This window comes from Lynx canadensis, chromosome F2 (assembly GCF_007474595.2).
Source record: "Lynx canadensis isolate LIC74 chromosome F2, mLynCan4.pri.v2, whole genome shotgun sequence".
Taxonomy (NCBI): domain Eukaryota; kingdom Metazoa; phylum Chordata; class Mammalia; order Carnivora; family Felidae; genus Lynx; species Lynx canadensis.
In genome coordinates, this window is record NC_044320.2 from 9,861,039 (window position 1) to 9,881,297 (window position 20,259).

General features: G+C 40.0%; 1 protein-coding gene across 2 annotated transcripts in view; it reads right to left on the minus strand.

Annotated features, from left to right (window-relative positions):
• The window catches only part of EFR3A (EFR3 homolog A), a 104,340-nt gene that overhangs the window by 50,387 nt on the left and 33,694 nt on the right, over nt 1-20,259 (minus strand). Inside the window, exons 2-7 of one of the 2 annotated variants that reach the window (XM_030303519.1) lie at nt 16,942-17,018; nt 12,145-12,272; nt 10,485-10,635; nt 7,487-7,608; nt 2,600-2,749; nt 1,895-2,032 (exon numbers count right to left, since the gene is read on the minus strand). In XM_030303519.1, the coding sequence (XP_030159379.1) occupies nt 1,895-2,032; nt 2,600-2,749; nt 7,487-7,608; nt 10,485-10,635; nt 12,145-12,272; nt 16,942-17,018 (766 nt within the window). Of the gene's footprint in view, nt 1-1,894; nt 2,033-2,599; nt 2,750-7,486; nt 7,609-10,484; nt 10,636-12,144; nt 12,273-16,871; nt 17,019-20,259 lie in introns of those variants that run through there. The other variant, XM_030303520.2, reaches the window with a different exon arrangement.

The following is a 20,259-nucleotide window of genomic DNA, read 5'->3' on the forward strand; positions in this document are numbered from 1 at the left end:
AAAAAGGTGATAAAAATTTGACAACTGAATAAAACTCTACCAAAGATGACAGGCAGATTTGAAAAAAAAAAAAAAAAAAAAAACAACCAAATACAACATTCACTTATAAAAGATACAGGGCCAAACTAGAAACTAAATACCAGTTTAAACAGCAAATTAGGCAGGAAGAGAGAATTCATGAGTAAATCTGGAAAAGTACCTTAGAACACAGCACAGAGAAGCAAAGGAATGAATGATGCGTTAGAGAGCCCAGGAGCCAGGAAGTAAAAAGGGAGAAGACCTAAAACAACTACGGCTCAGGTCATGATCTCGAGGTTTCTGGGTTTGGGCCTCACATAGGGCTCTGTGCTGACAGCTGGGAGCCTGGAGCCTGCTTCGGATTCTGTGTCTCCCTCCCTCTCTCTGCCCCTCTCCCACTCGTGTGCACTCTCTCTCTCTCTTTCTCAAAAATAAACATTTAAAAAAAATTAAAAAAAAAAAAAAAAAAAAGATTCTCTGCCTCTCCCCTGTGCACACACGTGTGCTTGAGAGCACTCTCTCAAAATAAACTTAAAAAAAAAAAGTTTGCTGAAGACGAGGACAGTTTTATTTATGTATCTATTCCCCCAAATACATGGTATCTTAGGCATTTACTATTTAATTAGCTAATTAATAGCTAATATATAATTAACATTTAATTAAAAACTTAATTAACTAACATTTGATCAGGATTTAAGTCCACTAAGTTCTACATAGTAAAAATGAAGCCCACTTCAGGTTACCCGGCTCAAGCACAGTTAACTTAGTAGCTTCTTTCTTCTACAATCACTCTCTAGATTTTTAAGGCCTTATAGAGTACCTCTCAATAAGAGTATTAACATAAAAACCAGAATTCCGTTATTAAATCAGCATGTCTGGATACTGAACAATAAATCTGCCTTTCGTTACAGCTGACATCATTTTGATTATTTCCTCAGTAGCATTTCCATATGTCCACAGAGTCATTAAACACAAAATCTCAATTTTTCTTTTTCAGGCAGTGGAAGAATCAGAGATCCCTTTGGAAATCTAATGATTCCATGATTTTTAGTACAATCTCGGGGTTTATAGACTCTTATTAACTAAAGCTCAACTTTAACCTAAGTATTTGCCTTTAATAAAGAATTCCATATGTTCCAGTAGTCTGTATAAAGTCTAATACCACAGTCTAATCGGTAGTCAAATAATGTCTCTGAAGACATCATTAGTTGGGAAGGGAAAAGGATGAGGCAAACGATGAACAAAAGACTAGCAAACACGGCCAGAAATTACACAGCCTATTATACAGTAGATCTATCATCTGATGACCGTACGAAGGCTTGACAACAAGGCCTAAGCGATAATGTTTCTGTGGAGAAACTCAAAGTTCACACATGTATTTTCCCTGGGGGGAGAGTCTAAGTACCCATGAGATATTTAATAGTCCTGCTCTGACCAGTCACCAGGTGTAAGATGAAATTTAGAGAAGTGCATGTGCACTAAGGCAATCCAGCCACGGGAAAAAGCAAGCCACGAAACAGAACCAGGGACTAGGAAAAATGACCACAGAAGTTACTAAAAAGAGGTACATCACATTTGGACACTGCTGAGTATTTTACTCTGCATATGCATCTCAAGGCCTGGGAGAAAAATTCACAATGAATGATGCATATGACATCAAGCACTGACTGGATTTCATTTTTCAGGGGAAAGGCTGGTACAGTGCTGGAACAGCACTCAAAAATATGGCGGCCGACTCACGCCTATACCCCTCCCACAATGCTACACTTTCTACCAGTAACGCACTCATGCCAGCAAAATGTGTCCTCTGTAAGTGAATTAGCACAGAATTGACATGGCACGATCACAAATAACCAGGACAATATCAACTCCTTACGCAAAAACTGGTCTAACGGCGTTATTCATATTCCCAAAAGTCGCTCGGCCCAGCAGCTCCCTGAAGCAGTTTTCAGCCAGCACGGCAGGGTTCTCTTCTTTGTCAGCAGCAGAAGGAGAAGGAGGAGGGCCTATGCGACTGGAGGAGAAAAGGAGATATGAAGAAAACCGTATGCAAGAATTCCGACACTAGTTGTAACAGCTAACAGACTTGAGTCCTCGGCAATGTGCAAATGTTTTCTCTTTATCCCCAAATATCTTAGAAGAATAAAGGAAATAAACACAGCCTAACCTTTTGTTTAAAATGGTGAATAGCGGTTATTATTACCATTATTATTTTGGTTAGATCTAACCACCTTAGAGCATCCTGGAGGTCTACAGAATAACAGATGTTCGGCTAGAACTTCTACTTCTCACACTTGCAGCTTTTAGTACGACTGGATGCTCAATAATAACCAGCAAGTGTAAATTTATTCTAAAAGAAATAAAACCTTAAGTGTATGAGTAATAATCTGTGGTCCACTAAGCCTAATGTGATCACTAAAGATGAGTAATTTTTCAAAAGAGCACATATTTAAACTCCCTCACATTTATGAGACCACTCTTTATGTAACACTAAAGACACAACTTTCTTATCGGGCAAGCAAGCACACATGCACATGTACAAAAGTAACACACCCTCCACCTGAAAATCTTTATTAAATACCTGTCAACCTCTTCTATCTTCTGCATGTTAAATAACAGGGATGGAACAATTTTGTCCATGTGCTGGGGTTCCCAAATGGTAGCCCGAAGTTCATCATTAACTGTTTTGCGAACCACTCCCTGAATACCCCTGATTCCAGCAATTCGGATTCTACAAAAAAGAAAAAAAATGTGTCATGTAAAAAAATGATTTATTTTTAACATTTTAAAGTTTATTTGAGAGAGGGGGAGGGAGAGAGAGAGACAGAGAGCGAGCGTGCATGGGGAAGGGGCAGAGAGGGAGAAAGAGAATCCCAAGCAGGCTCCTTGCAGGAGCTCCTTGCAGGCACCTCCCAAAAAAGTTATTTAAATACGTCTGCTCTGGCTGTCTAGTTAAAAGAATCAAGACCAAGTAAATATTATCTCAAGTCAACAAAATGAAAATAATACAATAAATCTAAAAAATTAAAATCTCAAAAATCTAAGCTAGAGGTATGGCAGTTCCAAAAAAGATTTACTTTATTTTTTTGTTTTTTTAATTTACTAATGTAATGTCTAGCCCCAATGCAGGGCTCGAACTCACAACCCCAAGATCAAGAGTCTCATGCCCTAACAACTGAGCCAGCCAGGCACCCCAAGATTTACTTTGAATAACATCTTTTTAAAAGCTGCACTTAAAGTTTAAAGGGACTATAAGATATACTAATATCAAGTCTATGTATTATTTTTCAATAAAAAAGAATGCAATCAAAAAGCATTAGGCCTTCCTAAGGGACAACAATAATCCAAACTAATGTGAACTAGATTCTTTTCCTTTTTTGCCTAGAAATCTCGGAAGCTGAGTAAAAACAGGATTTCTCTCTTCCTGAGCACCTTTCAGTGCTTCCTCAGACCTGTTCAGGGTTTCTCCCAAAGGGCCTCTCCCTTCCTGCAGTCCAGGGAGATAGAGAACTAAGCTGGTTCCCGTAAAGGTATTGTGACACATGAGAGCTATCATGACACGAGTACAAACAGCTCAGCCATTTTAAACACACCCGTCCACGGGTGACTGAAGATCTACCCACACAGTGCGAGACGGCTGCCTTCCCTTCCCCTCCCCTCCCCACCCACAACCCTCAACTTCCTCAAGCTCTTCCTCACTCTTAATTATTTTTTTAGTTCTATTGGGGGCACCTGGATGGCTCAGTAGATTGAGTTTGGCTCAGGTCATGATCTCACCATTTGTGAGCTGGAGCCCCACATCGGGCTCTGCGCTGACAAAAGTGAAGCCTGCTGGGATCCTCTCTCCCTCTCTCTCCACCCCCTCTCCCGCTTGCACTCTCTCCGTCTCAAATAAACGTTAAAAAAAAAAAAAAAAAAGCCTTTAGATTTAAGAATGAGAAGAAAAATGACTAAAAAATAGGATACAAAAGCTGAGGAGGAAAAATCTCACAAACTGCTAACCTGGTCACCCAACTGCTCAAAAACAACTTCCTTTGGGCCCAGTTTGACTGTTATTTACTTCCTTTTTTGCTACTACTGGAAATACTCATCAACAGAGATTTATTCAGCTCAGTCAGCAGTGTTCCAAAAGCTGTAGGTTTTAAAGAATGAAAGATACCGGGAAGGGGGTGACCACGCTTTACAAAGCCATGGGGATATAACACAGGCATTCAGGAATGGCAGATGGAGAACAGGATACTGAACAGGTAAGAGAGTGAACAGGAGACATAAAGACAGATTTTGCCAGAGTGCCTGGGTGGCTCAGTCAGTTGAGCGTCCGACTTTGGCTCAGGTCATGATCTCAAGGTCTGTGAGTTCAAGCCCCGCCTCGGGCTCTGTGCTGACAGCTTGGAGCCTGGAGCCTGCTTCGGATTTTGTGTACTCCCCTGTCTCTGCACCTCTCCTGCTCACTCTCTGCCCCCAAAATAAATAAAACATTTTTTTAATTAAAAAAAAAGACAGATTTTGCCTATTTCAAAGCTGTACCTACACATGCCACTCTCTAAAACAAAGTCTCGAGAGACTCTTACAGAGCTACGACAAGTGGGCAAGCCCAGCATTACTACCACAGTGTCTGCTTCGTGTGCCTGCTGCTACCCCTCGGCTGATGAGAAGACCGAGCAAAGGTGGGACAGAACACAGCAACAAACAAGACGCCAGGAGGAAGGTGGGTCGGCGCCTTGTGACACAGCAAGACCCAGCAGATGGCGATGCCCTTATTCAAAGGAGGCGTGAACTACCGACGGCGTCTTCGGCTACACAGCTGGCCTCCAATTCGGATCTAGATCTGGCCTAACCAGTATATTCCAGCCATGACCTTAAAGGAATTTTATAGGTTCCCTATCAGTAAAATAGAACTTGCCTGGGGCACAGGAATGTTATAAGGATCTAAATGAGTTAATTCACATACCGTGTTTAGCCGATAAAATGTTAAGTAAATTGGCACACAGTAGTTACCCGGTAAGCATTAGCTGCCCCTACTACTGTTCATCATTTTGATGACGATGATGATGATTGCACCCTTAACTGAAGGCTGCTCAGGAAATTAGAGCTTACGATTATGATGTACAACTTTACAGGTGGGAACCATTTCTACAAGGCAAATATCTTAAAATCATAATAGTGTTCAGCCCCATATTCTAGCCCCCCTGAATTCTATTTGATACAGTTTTGCTAAAAATAAAGGAAATTATAAGTAACTACGCGAGAAGCTAAATAGAATACTAATATGCCTAAAAAAACCCTAAAAAAGTAAAAAGGACTTTTACTTGCGGCAAAAAAAAAAAAAAAAAAAAAATCAAACCCTGTAAGTATCTTAGAAGCATTTTAGTTTACTCATTTGTTTCAGCATTCAAATGGAATGTCACTGTGGAATTTCAAATATCATACAATTCTGGGAAGACCCAGAATTAAAAAAATGTACCCCAAGGCTTTTCACTTGTATTTACAAAACTTCAAATTTCTTTTTGTAAATATTAAAGAAAAATGTTACATGAAAATATGTTCACAAGACAAAATCTTTCACTAGGGGGCAGTAAATACTTAAAAATAAGACACCATAAATAATAAATTTTTGAACTTCTTAAATGTACCCTTTCATAAATATTATGGATATCACAAACACATTTCACCTACACTAGTTTATATGTAAAATTCACTTCAACCAAAATTTGAGAAATGTCTGTGTAGAGGTTACTAATATTTATAATACCAAACCAAAAAAATTCTGCATTATGCAAATTTACTTTATTTTAAAAGAAAACAAAATGGTCAAAATCTTGAAAAAAAGTGTCCTTTTCTTTAGCCAATCTATACCTTTTTCCCCCATTAACAAGTTAATGTCAGTCTCTGAGAACGGGGACAAATTTTTTTTTTTAATTTTTTTTTTTTAACGTTTATTTATTTTTGAGACAGAGAGAGACAGAGCATGAACGGGGGAGGGTCAGAGAAAGAGGGAGACACAGAATCTGAAACAGGCTCCAGGCTCTGAGCTGTCAGCACAGAGCCCAACGCGGGGCTCAAACTCACGGACCGTGAGATCATGACCTGAGCCAAAGTCGGACGCTTAACCTACTGAGCCACCCAGGTGCTCCAGGGACAAATTTTATAAAACACTTTTTAAATGTCCTTCAGGTAGAAAGAAAAAAAAGATTTTAATTGTGGTTGGAAGAAAGAGGAAATTAACAAGACGATTACAGTTATCTCTACCTTTCTAAGGCTTTACACTCGTAATAAAGGTACAGCAGCAACTCTAAATGGCCAATACTAAACTGAGGAAGAATTATACATACAGTGTGTCAGACAGCATGTTTGTATCTGATAAGAGCTATTAAATCACCTCAGCTTTCTTTCTCCAAGTTAAAATAACTTCTCACATTTGTTTTGGTTTGTGTAAACAATATAGCATGCACACTAAAAGCTAGTTCCTTATATTTTCGCACATTCCCTTATTTTAAAAGTAAAAATTACAAACGAGCTAAATCTTGACTATAAACTGCCTATAATAACTGTCTGAATTCGGGTTAGTCTGTATCAGTGTAGTATGGTAAAGCTCAAACTACTTTATGTATTTACCAAGGTCATTTTGATTGTAATTATTAACTTTAAAGCTTCTCATTTCCACATAAATATCAATCTATAGACTGTGTTTGTAGAGAAGTATTTGATTCCAGATTACTAGGAAGTATCTAGAAGAAATGTTTAAAAATACCCAAATCGGTTGTTATGATAACTTCAGACTGACAACATTCAGTAACAGACATTCATTCATTCAATTCACTTATGTATTCATTCAAAAAGTACTTATCGAGAGCCCCTTATGTGCTCAGCACTATGCAAAGTGCTAGTGATAAAATAGCCCTCAAAGCAAGGACTCCATCCTCCTGGAATTCATACTCTATGGAGGAACAGAAACCGAGATGAGAAGAAGATAAAAGAGGAACTGGGAATGGGATGGGAGGGTTGATATTTAGTAAATAAAAGGTAAGCAGGGGAGGACTCTCCTGAGGAGGTGACGTGTGGGCAGGAAGCTGAGCAAAGTAGGGTGGACAGCCCCATGGGTAGCCGGGGTATCATTCGAGGCAGAGACCACTTAGTCCAAAGGCCCTGAAGGAGAACTGCGCCCGATGTGTTCAAGAACAGCAAAGACACCACTGGTTGGATTAGAGCAAAAGGAACAAGAAATGATGATGGGATGGCAGGGGAGGGGGGAAAGGGCATTCCAGGTGACAGGGAAGACTGCGAAGTTTACTCTAAGTTGAGAAACCACTCTTTCCAGGAACCCGATCCTTCAAACAGCCACAGACAGTCCTATTTTAGGAAAAAAGCATGTATAGTATTTTCCCACTTCCTTTGGTAATCATTATGAAATATACAAACACAGTACTCATCAATAAACCGCTCCCTGTGTCCCAGAGTAAATACATACTCTGTTCGTATTTCTGGATCACTATGACAGGAATGACACATGGCACTGAATCGAGATACAAAAAAGTCGTAACGTCGGTGATAAGACGGTGTGTCTTCTTCAATATTTGCAAATTTGACAAACTAAAAAACAAAACAACAATATAAACATGTTATCACCTTTTTGAAAGTATGGAACACATTTACTTTCATCCAATATTTGTTATGTTAACAAGAACTATCCAAGTAAGTAGCAAATGAAATATATAAAATATCACAAGTGCCACATACATACAAAAGGAATTTTTTTTAACTTTATTATTTATCTTGAAAGAGAGAGCGCGCAGGAAGGGCAGGAAGAGAGGAAGAGAGACAGAATACCAAATAGGCTCTGTATGGACAGCACAGAGCCAGACCCAGGGCTCAGTCTCACCAACTGCAACATCATGACCTGAGACCATAACCTGAGCCGAAATAGAGAGTCGAATGCCTAACCAACTGAGCCACCAAGGCGCCTCTATTCTGGCTCAGGTCATGATCTCGCAGTTTGTGAGTTTGAGCCCTGTGTCGGGCTCTGTGCTGACAGCTCAGAGTCTGGAGCCTGCTTCGGATTCGGTGTCTCTCTCTCTGCCCCTCCCCTGCTTGTGCTCTGTCTCTCTCTCCAGAATAAATAAACATTAGAAACAGAAAATTAAAAATTAAATTAAATTGAAAATTAAAAGTTCCTTTTGGAGGCGCTGCGGTGGCTCAGCCAGTTAAGTGTCCAATTCTTGGTTTCAGCTCAGGTCATGATCCTGCAATTCGTGGGTTCGAGTCTCACGTCAGGCTCTACACTCACAGCACAGAGCCTGCTTGGTAATCTTTCTCGGCGTCTCTCTGTCCCTCCCCCGCTCGTGTTCTCTCTCTCTCAAAAATAAAAAAATAAAAAAAAATTAAAAAAAAAAAAGGAAATTTTTAATAAACTTTAGAAAATCAGGAATATAGCATTATAAGTATTAAATTTAACTTTTTAATCCAGTCTGAGTGAGTGAGCCCACTCTCTGAGAGAAGGAAAGGTCTTCCTCTAAAGCTCTTCTACATTTCCTAGATACAGACAGTGCTTCAATGATCACCTCAGTTGGGCCTAACCAAACCTGCAGAAAATTTTACTCCTTAATCATGGACACCAAGTCTTCCTTGACAGTTGTGACATAACACCTGCATGAGTAATACTTATACCAATTAGATGAGTCAAGGAAAGGGAACATAAACTGAAAGAAATGTACACTCAATAGAGAAGAAAAGTACTGAGATGGTAAAATTTATTCTACCTCCTTTCTAGATATGAAAAAAAAAATCTATGTATTTGGGAAGTTTTAAATATCCTACATGTTCACAGACCTGGCCCTAAGGTTCCTTTTTGTGTACTTTGTTTTCTCATTAACTTTCCAGTCACTCAGTGATGTGTTACTTCTGGGTACTAGACCGCCTAAAGCAACACTGTGACTTTACTTACAAATTTAAATATATATGAACACCTGCCAGGATACAGACTGATGGCTCGAAAGGCTGTCACCAAAAGAATTATTCAACCAGATTTACCAACACTTTCCTGAAAACTAAACTGAAATAAGAATAGAACAGATGTGAGAAAATGAAATGATACCAAGGCATTTCTAAATTAATTTTGCCGGAGCTAAGTCACCAGTCTTAAATGCTAATTTTATGATTCATATTATCTAGAAAAGGGCCACAAATACTACTCCTCGTTGCGATTAAACAGACATTCATTACCTACTCTGTGCCAGGGACTGTGCTAGGTGGTTCACACAAGTTCCCGTTTAATCATTCAAACAGCCCCATAAGAAGATATGCTTCTTCCCATCTTACAGACAGCAACACTGAAATTCAAGAGGTGAAATCATTTGTCCACACTGACATTAAGTGGTGACGCGGGCATTGGTGGGTAGGGGTCGGACTCCAATTTTCAAGATTCTCACACTACACACTGGCTGCGTGATGTTCCAGAAAAGATTAAACTGAGTATTTATATTTTTCATAAAAATAAACCTTAAATTATATCAGGAAATGTTAAAAAAAAATCTAAGTGGGAAAAAAAACACACAAAGTCTATCTATAACATGTTCCCCGCTTTCTAATACATATTTTAAAAAAAGAAAAAGACTGAAGGATTACTTCCGGAAACTGGAATTACAAACATCTTGTTTACTCTTTCATATTTTCTTAACTTTCCACATTTGCTACGATAAGCGTATTACTTTAAATAAATCAGAAATTTTTTAAATGACCATTCAAAAGCTGAATGTTCTGGAAAATTTTTAGAAGGAGAAACTTTATTCTCTTTCCATTTATTGAAAGTCACAAGTTAGAGTACAGACCAAGGCGTCATTGACATAAGCAGCACCTGCTGCCTTCGAGTATAAGGAACTTTTACGACTTTATGGCCAAAAGATTTCCCAATGCTCTTTATGATCAGGTGGTACTGCAGGTTTCACAAGGAGCAACAAAAAAGATAGAGACAGTGCTATTTCTTTTCTTTTTTCTTTTTTTTAAGACTTTATTATTTTATTTTTTTTTTAATTTTTTTTCAACGTTTATTTATTTTTGGGACAGAGAGAGACAGAGCATGAACGGGGGAGGGGCAGAGAGAGAGGGAGACACAGAATCGGAAACAGGCTCCAGGCTCTGAGCCATCAGCCCAGAGCCCGACGCGGGGCTCGAACTCCCGGACCGCGAGATCGTGACCTGGCTGAAGTCGGACGCTTAACCGACTGTGCCACCCAGGCGCCCCAAGATTTTATTTTTTAAAAGTCTCCATACCCTACCTGGGGCTCCAACACACACGTCGAGATGAAGAGTCACATGCTCCGCCCACTGAGCCAGTGTTCTAATCCTCCACATCTGTGCTGTCTGTCCCACCGCCCTGACCAGAGCAGGTGTCTTTACCAGGCAAAAACATTCTAAGAGACCAATTCTCGAGATGCTTATTAATCTGAAAGTTAGAGAATAGTTTTACTCACAGAATTTGTTCCAAGCACTTGCAGCTTTGGTTCCCCGGATTCTAGCAGCTTTGCTACCATATGCAGAAAGCTTTCTACAAATGGCTTGATGCTTTGAGAATGGCAAGCCATAAGAAGTTGGTCCAAGGCTTCCATAGCAATTAAAACATACCTAAATAGAAGAGAACAATGTCAGAGCATTTCTAGCTCTCCAAATTCTCCTAGGTGCTCTTTCCTGGAATAATTAAATGTAAATGCGCAGGACAGAGAAAGGCAAATTTAGTAGTTTCTAAGTGAAAACTTAATTCTCACAAGTACTAACGATCTTAGATTATACAAGAACCCTCATGCTGAAGTATACAAAATGGTATCATTTTCCCTCCTCTCCAACTCTTCCAGAGCTTCAACATTAGCTTGTGTACATTTTTCTTTGTAAACATGGACATCTATCATTTTCCAGACTTCTAACCATATTATCTCTGTATCTAAACCAAAACAGTTACTATAAGCAATGTGCCTAAAATTTCCAATATAATCTACTTGTATTTGTAAATGTAAGTGTACAAAAACATTACCAGCAACAACAGAATATCATCAGTAAACAGCTCATAAATTCGACCCTATAATTCATCAGATTTTAAAGCTCATACCACAAATGAAAATTGACTTTAGATACCTTTGCTTCAATAATTATAGAACTTTTTGTATCAAGACTCACTATAGTGTTCTAAGCAGTTAATAATTTGGAAGCAGAGAAAACCAGTATCACTTGAAGAATGGAGTTCTCTAGAAAACTAGGATCATAAAATGAATATGGAAAACTATTTATAATCCAAACTATCCAAGTTAGTACTGTTCATCCACAGAGAATAGACTAAGAAGGCAGACCTTTATTTATAGGTAGGGATACAGTCAGCACAGTTTCAAATCAGCATGCTTACATACTCTGGACCTTTAATATCTAAGCCTAATGTAGTTCTCGTTCATTATCTCTTTTATTATTCCACTGATAGATACAAATCAGTTGGTTAACAGAATCTTTCTGTTTGTTTCAAATGTAGAGACTGATTTTTAAATTATAATATCGCATTAATACACTAAGAGAGTCAATTTCTACTATTTCCATTAGAGAAATATTAAAATATCAAAAATCAATGGATGTTTAAGCTAAAGGCCACTCCATTAACTTGCATGAGTCTATTCTTAAAACATGACCACCAGGGGGCGCCTGAGTGGCTCAGTCGGTTAAGCAGCCGACTTCGGCTCAGGTTATGATCTCATGGTCTGTGAGTTCGAGCCCTGCATGGGGCTCTGTGCTGACAGCTTGCAGCCTGGAGCCTGCTTCTGATTCTATGTCTCTCTGTCTGTCTCTCTCTCTCTCTCTCTCTCTCTCTCTCTCTCTCCCCCCCCCCCCCCCCACTCACACTGTCTCTCTCAAAAATAAATAGACATAAAAAAAATAAATAAAAAAAAAAAAACAACAAAAAAACCCATGACCATCAGGAAAGTAATAAAAGCTGCAAGCATCTGTATGGTAGGACATATTTCCCTGTAAAATATTACAAAGTTTTATCCTCCACAGAGCATCTCTGTGTGACTAGACGACAAAACAATTCATAGCACGATTTAGCCTAGGAAGCATTTTCAGAGATACAGTATTAGCAGCGATTAGTTTTCTTACCCAGAACGATGTCTGACAACATCCCTGCTCAACCTTTCTGCTAAGTAAGAACCAATTCGATCCAACTTCTCTGGAGCAGATACTGCATAAAATGTCAATTTCTCCATGTCTGCTTTAACGAGGCCATCCTAAAAGTTAAGAAGAAGAACGAGGTAAGTAGGCTGTCCACATCTTCAGAGATACTTTTTTTATTTCCAAGCATTGCTTGCTTCGCATGCCCCCTTCTGGATTTGTGATTAAATCCATCCTTTAGGCTGAAACTTCCTGGCGATAATCTCCTTTTATGGCATTCTGGATACAGAATTTTCAGAAAGTTAAACAAATGTCCCATTTAGGCAGAACATTTAAATATACCTTCATAAGTGATGAATTACTGTAACACCTTCCTAAATAGAGACTGCTCAACTAACTGCAATATGCAGGGAATGAGATGTATTTTAAAATGTGGAAAGATTTCAAATTTGTTTCGATTTAAAAATTTTACGGTTATGTTAAGTCGATTTTACTCCTTTACATAGATGACAGTGAACACGTTGTTAAAATGATTCAAAGTTGCTGATATCATTACAAAGCCTTAATTAACAAATGAGAATGTATTAAGGACTGCGTGTGTCTCTGCTCATCCAACATACTAAAAAAAACAAGAGTCCCCTGGTGTGGGATCAGCAAACTTTCGTTTGTCTCTGCCCTCTACAGGGAGACCCAGGCCACAGGTCCGATGGTTCTCCCCACCCTTAGACAACAAATCAATTCTCAGCCTAAACTTCTTGGTCATATATAGCCCAAGAAACTAAGGGTTCCTTAGGATTGTCAGAGGAGGTGGAAAGGAAGACAGAAAAATTATGCTACGGGCGCCTGGCTGGCTCAGTCAGAAGAGCACGCGACTCTTGATCCCAGAGTCATGAGTTCATGCCCCACATGGGGTGTAGAGTTCACTTAAAAAAAAAAAGAATTATGTTAAATGGTGACTCTACAACTGAAAATTTTATAAATCTGCGCTTTCTACTGGCCCCTCCATATTCTCTGGCTTTTTGCCTTACTACTGTTCCATCACCAATGGAATCAATCCCTCCTATTTTTACCTACTTGGTTGTCCTCAAACTTGCTCCTACGGCCACCTCTCTTCCCTCTCTGACATCAAATGAGCTCCTCTCCTCCTTCTCAGAAGATGGAAGCCATTGGAGTAGAATTCACTGGCAACCCTCCACCCCCATTTTCTCAGTGCCCTCCAGACCAGTGGTTCTCAACCAGGGAGACTGCACCCCGTGGGGCAATGTGTGGAGACATTTTGGGTTGTCACAGCTGGGCAGGGGGTGTACCAGCATTTCGGGTAGAGGCCAGGGATGCTAACAAACATCCCACAATGCACAGGATAGCCCAAAAGCAAAGAACTAACTAGATCAGAAGGTCAACAGAACCTGAATTAAGAAACCCTACCCCATGCAAAACAAGACCCCTATTTTCAAAGGACTCATCTTAGAGAAACGTTTGCTTATGCTCTTTCTGTCTGCCTCATGCGGCCCAGGATTTGACTCCATCGGTTAGCCTCTCTCTTTCCTGGGTTTTTGTTGTTGTGGTGGTTTTAAAAAAAATTTTTAATGGTTATTTGAGAGAGAGAGAGAGAGAGAGAGAGAGAGAGAGAGAGAGAGAGAGATCACTAGTGGGGGAGGGGCAGAAAGAAAGGGAGACCGAGAATCCCAAACAGGCTCCGTGCTATCAGCACAAAGCCGACGGGCTTGAACTCACCAACCATGAGATCGTGACCTGAGCCGAAGTCAGATGCTCAACAGACTAAGCCACCTAGGTGGCCCCTCCTGGTTTTTTGACCTCTCCTTCTGTATTGGTTCCTCCACATCATCAGCTAAATATGACTGCCTCTCATCCATTTTTTTTTTTTAATGCCTCACTGATTTTATTGAGGAATAATTTATACACAATACTCTACACCCAAGTGGCGCGTGGGTAGCTCAGTCAGTTAAGTGGCCGACTCCTGGTTTTGGCTCAGGTCATGATCTCACGTTCGTGGGATCAAGCCCCCCCCATCAAGCTCTGCCTGGGATTCTCTCTTCCTCTCTCCGTCCCTCCCTGGCACACACTCTCTCTCTTGCTCTTTCATTCTCTCTCTCAAAATAAATAAACATTAACATTTTTTAAAATAAGATAAAAAATAAACTACACCCAAGTATATAATCTGAACTATGAGAGTCGTAGATCTATGAAACCACCAGTAAAAAAAAAAAAAGACACAAAACATTTCTATCATTTGCAGAAGATTCGTCATGTCCTCCTCTGCAGTCCTCCTCCCTCTCCAGGCTACCACTGCTCCCCGCCTTTTAGCATTATAAAAAGCAGTCTGACTGGTCTGTGGACTCCTGTCACTCAACTCACCTCTGCCTAAGGATGCTTCTCTGACTCACCGGGATGACTCACTCCTACTCATCCTGCAGGTCTCAAAGTCCTCCCAAAAGCCTTCGGGGCGCCCTCCCACCCCCCTCCCAAGCCTGGCTGAGAGGCCCCTCCTGCGCGTTCCTTCAGCTCAGCGCGCTCAGCGCTGTGTTCCGTCACGCTGTTTTTCACTCGTGAAGCAGATACTAATCAAGCACTAACCATGTGCCAGACACTGTCATGGGCACTAGGGAAGAAAGGGTGAGCCAAGAATTCTATTAACTCATTTAATATCCATGAGATCCTTATAAAATCGGTACTATTTATAATTTCCATTTCAGGATGAGAAACTGAGGTACCTGCCCAAGATCACATGGCTAATAATGATAAGAAACGGTTTGGTTATTTGTCCCCCTCACTAGATTGCTCTTTGAAGGCAGGGACTGTAACCTGTAGACCCCTGCACTCTGGGCACCTACTGCCTGATCTGTTTTAGACACACGAGATCTTTTTTTGTTGTTGCATAAATTAACAATAACAAATAAGGTCAACTGGGTTACGATTGCCACACGTATGCAAGGTTCACGTAAATTTTTTTAAGTCTCCATTTAAACAAATCTTATTTAATACTTGGCAATCAATCAATCCGTCAATAGCTGGCAAAAATACTCTTTATATAACCATTCTCTACCTGTCATCACTAATCTAATCCACCTAACAGCACTCCCGTGATCAAAAGTCCCTCACTGCCTATGAGGAGTTAAAGCAGACAAAGTAGAAGCCCGGTCTGTCATTCACATTCCTCTATAATCTGGCCTCCACCTTATCTTTAGTAACCATATGTCCCAGACTCCTCAAGGAAATGACTTGAATATTCGGTCTATTAAATGACGTGTCTGGAATTTCAGATCAGAAATCATGGTCAGCACGATTACCACCCATTACCCTCTGCAATGAGGCTATTTAAACCTTCACTTCCACGGTCTTCACCTCAAACCTACCCCTTGCTTTCTCCTGCACTCCTCTGTCTTTTCTCTCCAGGCCCCTCACTTGCAACAAAGAGACTAATCTCACTTCTCCAGATGGCATACATCCTTCAAAGCTCAGCAATCTCATTTCCTCTGAGAATGCTTCCCAGAGACTGCCACCCCACAGCAAAACCTCTGCTTTGAAGGCAAAAACTTTACCACCTGTTCTACTTAACATTTTGCTTCCTAATTTATGCATTTTGATTTCATATTTAGTATGCTTTTGCTTTATGTCAGTCAATGGATGGAAAGCTATGTAAGGCAGGTACCCTATCATATCTTAGGGCTTTTACCTGTCACAAATTATCCAGGATATCTGGCAGTCAATAGTATGTAATTGATTAACCTCTTCTAAATGGCTGAATGTTTAAATCGGATTTCATTAAAATGAGGTATCTCATACACCATGAAATATATAAATTAATGTTAAGATCACCAAAGGTTTCTGTAATTAGCTACATTTTAATTTTTTTTAAGATTTTTTTTTTTTTAATTTTTAAGTGATCTCTGTACCTAACATGGGACTCGACCTAGAACCCCAAGATCAAGAGTCACACGCTCTCCCAACTGAGCCAGCCAGGCACTCTGACTACATTTTAAAGCAAATTTGGGAAATCAAACCCATGTAACATTTTTCTGTTCATATCCATTTAACCCTGGACTAAAGGAAACTTAGAAAATTCAGGACGGTGTCAAACAAAATCATTCAAATAATAGGTGCTTTGAAAACTGCAATCTTCCATAATAAAGTTTAACAGTTATAAAAAATTTTAAAGCATTGAAGTAAAAAGAGAACAAACTCTGCCTGGAACATGCTTCCTTTACTTCTCAATTCTCTTCTGAAAACTGAATGGCCAACCCATTTATTCTTTGGATCTTAGTGCAGATTTTATTTCCTGAAGGCCTCTGTTCTCCAAGCCCACGTTAGGTATCATTCCGACCTGCTCCAGGAGCACGGCGTGCTTCATCATAACATTCTTTCACACAGCACTGTAATTGCCAATTTCCTTGTCTGTGAGCTTGGCGAGAGCAGAAAACCTGGTCTGTGTTCACAGCTGTATTCTTAGCATTTCGTACAAATAATCCGGCACCAGCTCATAAATTTTTGTCAAGTGTTACTTAAATATAGGAACTATCTAGACAAGAGGACGCCATCTGTCCATCATGCCAAATTTAGACTGATCTACGAAAAGGATCAGTGAAAATTAGACAAGCCAGCATGGGTCATTTTGAAGTAGAAAAAGAGAAATATAAAAACAGCAGTGTACAGGATGAGATTTAGGAGTAAAAGTAGAGAAATGAAATTAGGGAAACCTTAGGGAGGTCAGCAGGGGGGAAGGATGGGTCAGCAAAGAGAAGGATCAGTAGATGTAGATCAAATTACTTTTGGATCCTCAGGGAATATGTTGTCCACCAGGCGTTTGTAGCGAGGACGCAAAGCAGAACAGCAGCAACACACTCCTGTTCAAAACAGAGTAAAAACACAAAGTACTGAGATTATTCATATTGTAAATGGACCTAGAAATTCAGGCTTCTGAATATTAATGAGTTATTTAAAATAAAACCTTCAAACTGGCACTGATAATAATAAAAAAAAAGGCATGTGAATTCAATTACCGATTAAGAAATAAAAAGTTAAATCTCCTCTCCCCTCCCCAAAGACACCACATCAAAATGAATATATTAATGAATCATTCCAAAGTTCCATTTCAAATCATTTGGGGGCAAGTGTGCGCTTGTACACACACATACACAAAACTTACCAAATTCACCCTTTAAGCAAACACATAATCCATACCCCCATTACCCCTTTCTAATCTCATCTCCCACTACTCTCTACATTGCACACCCCACTCTCCCACTGCCTGGCCCAATCCACCTACAGCACCTGTCACAGGGGTCTTGAAAGACGGTCTGCTCCTAGTGGCTGGCAAAAACACTCAGTATGTGTTATCTACACAAGGCATCATATGAGGAACTACATTAGTGAGGGAAAAAAACCTCAAAGGGAAGTCCAGGAATTTCAAAAATGCTCCAAGCCTGCTCTATTATAGTTTCAGGTGTTGGTATCTTGGAAAGAGCAATGGATTGGGATCCAGAATACCTGGGTACATTCCAAGTCTTACACTTAAGTGCCTACATGGCCTTGGGTAAAGCACGTTAGCTATCTGGAAAGAACCATGTAAGTGAGAGGGATCAGTTTTCTTGTCCTGAAAGCTAGTAACAGGAATGTTGGTCTGGAGGCACTATAATATTATTCCCATGATAGATGAAACTAGGGTATGTGTGTCTCTGTTTATGTGTACATTTGTATGTATTCACAAACCAAAATATAGTATGAAAGACTGCTTGAGCTAGAAGTTAAAAGAACTAGATCTAACCAGACTTTTACGACTATCTCATAGAGTAAGATTATGCAAGAGACAACTTCTCCAGATCTCACTTTGCTCATGAAGTGTGTACCATTCATGCATGCAGTCATATACTAAATGTCAACGGAGTACCCAGCACTGGCCAAAACAAGTAAGACTGAGTACAGATTTGCAGCAGAGCAGAGTCAATAAAGCACTGATAAAAACAAGACTGACTTAAGCTCTGCACAGCATCTTTAGTGATCACAGAGTACTGTGCATACATTATGTAACACTTCCAGCAAATTAGTGAGGCATTATTACCGTTACTTTACAGGAGTGGGATGTACAGCAGAACTGACCAAGTAACTTACTCAACAGCAGTGGCTAAGTGAGCATCCCATGTCTAACTCCGTAACCCCATGTTCTTCCCACAACACCACAGATACCCGTGGTCAAATCAGTCAACACCCAAATATTTCATTTGTACCTACTATCTGCCTAAGACCATACCAGATGCCACACATACAAGAAAGTATAAAAGAGAAAAGATCCCTGCTCTTGAGTTTATAAACTTACTTAAAAAATAGTTTATTAATTTCACCAATATATACTTGGCACTATGTGCTGATGATGTAAAAATGCTATTGTTCAGAATGTTTTCTACTTCAACAGAAGAAAAAAAATTCTAAAGAGTCCGAATTTTTCAATTAACTAACACCAAAACACCTGAACTCTTTTTAGAATCCTAAAGCAAAAACACTGGTCCTATTATTAGAGGAAAAGAAGTGGGGAGGGGAGGGAGGTAAGAGCCAAGTAAGCAAAAGTTCTACTTCTGTCCGCGACAATATAAAAATATTTCAGATAAATATTAACACACTGAAGAATTAAAATCAAATACGTATCGAGTGCTTGTTATACAGAGCACCGAGCTGGGGAATGCAATGATGAAAAGCGCCTGTGACCTGGTAAGAAGATCAAGATGAGCGCTCTGCTAACACTTACTCGAGGCCAAAAATAGCACACTCCAGCTGCTATGGTGGCAAAGAGACTGGCAGCGGACTGAAAAGCAAGTCTTACTGCTTCAAGTTCCCCATCAAAATGGTATGTTGTTACTTTCAATAAGAAAAGACTCTCAATACCATTAGGTTTCACTTACACTGACGCTTTTGGATAGTACACATTGCTTTTACAGAGGCTTTAGAAAAAATGTGAACTTGGAATACACACAAAATCCAGTTCCTACTTTCAGGAAGCTCAGGTCCACTGCAAGAAACGGGAGTAAAAAGGAAAATGCCAAACAGGCCAGATGGTGTTAAAGGGAATGGGCTTTGCAGTCAGACAGGCCCAAGGTGACCTCAGGGTCTCTTCCTGTCTAGCTGGGTGGGCATGTTACTTTTTCTTACTATGCCTATGTTTCTTCATCAGTTTAATGGTGTAATAAATGCCTTCTTCATATTTACTGGTAAAATTAAAAAATGAAAGTTTTAATATATACCAAGCATTCAATAAAAGGTAGATATTATTAGTAACGCAATAAGAGAAGTACTACAATGGGTAAGCAGAAGGTGCCTGAGGGCCCTAGAGATAATCTTAAAGACAGTATGAAAACCTTTGCTTGTAAACCAATCGTTCAAAAATCACACCAAACGGGCGCCTGGGTGGCTCAGTGCATTAAGCGTCCAACTCTGGATTTGGGCTCAGGTCACGATCTCCCAGTTTGTGAGATCAAGCCCTGCTTGGGATTCTCTGCCTCTCTCGCTCTCTCCCTCAAAATAAATAAACTTTAAAAAAATCTTGGGGCGTCTGAGTGGCTCAGTTGGTTAAGCATCTGACTTTGGCTCAACTCACGATCTCTCAGTTTGTGAGTTCAAGCCCTGTGTCGGGCTTTGTGCTGACAGCTTGGAGCCTGGAGCCTGCTTCAGGTTCTCTGTCTCCCTCTCGCTCTGTCCCTCCCCTGCTCACTCTCTCTCTCTCTCTCTCTCTCAAAAATAAAATAAACATTAAAAAAAAAATTGGGGTGGGGCTCCTGGGTGCCTCAGTCAGTTAAGCGTCCGACTTTGGCTCAGGTCATAGTCTCATGGTTCATGGGTTCGAGCCCTGCATTGGGCTCTGTGCTGACAACGAGGAGCCTGGAGCCTGTTCAGATTCTGTCTGTCTGTCTCTCTCTCTCTCTCTGCCCCTCCTCCACTAGTGCTCTGTCTCTGTCTTTCAAAAATAGTTAAAAAAAATTTTTTTTTAATTAAAAAAAATCTCAACAAATTCTGCATATGGTTCACAATAAGCTTTCATAACAGTATCAGTACCAGTTCGGGGGGGGGGGGGAGGCAGTAAAATGTCATTTTCTGAAC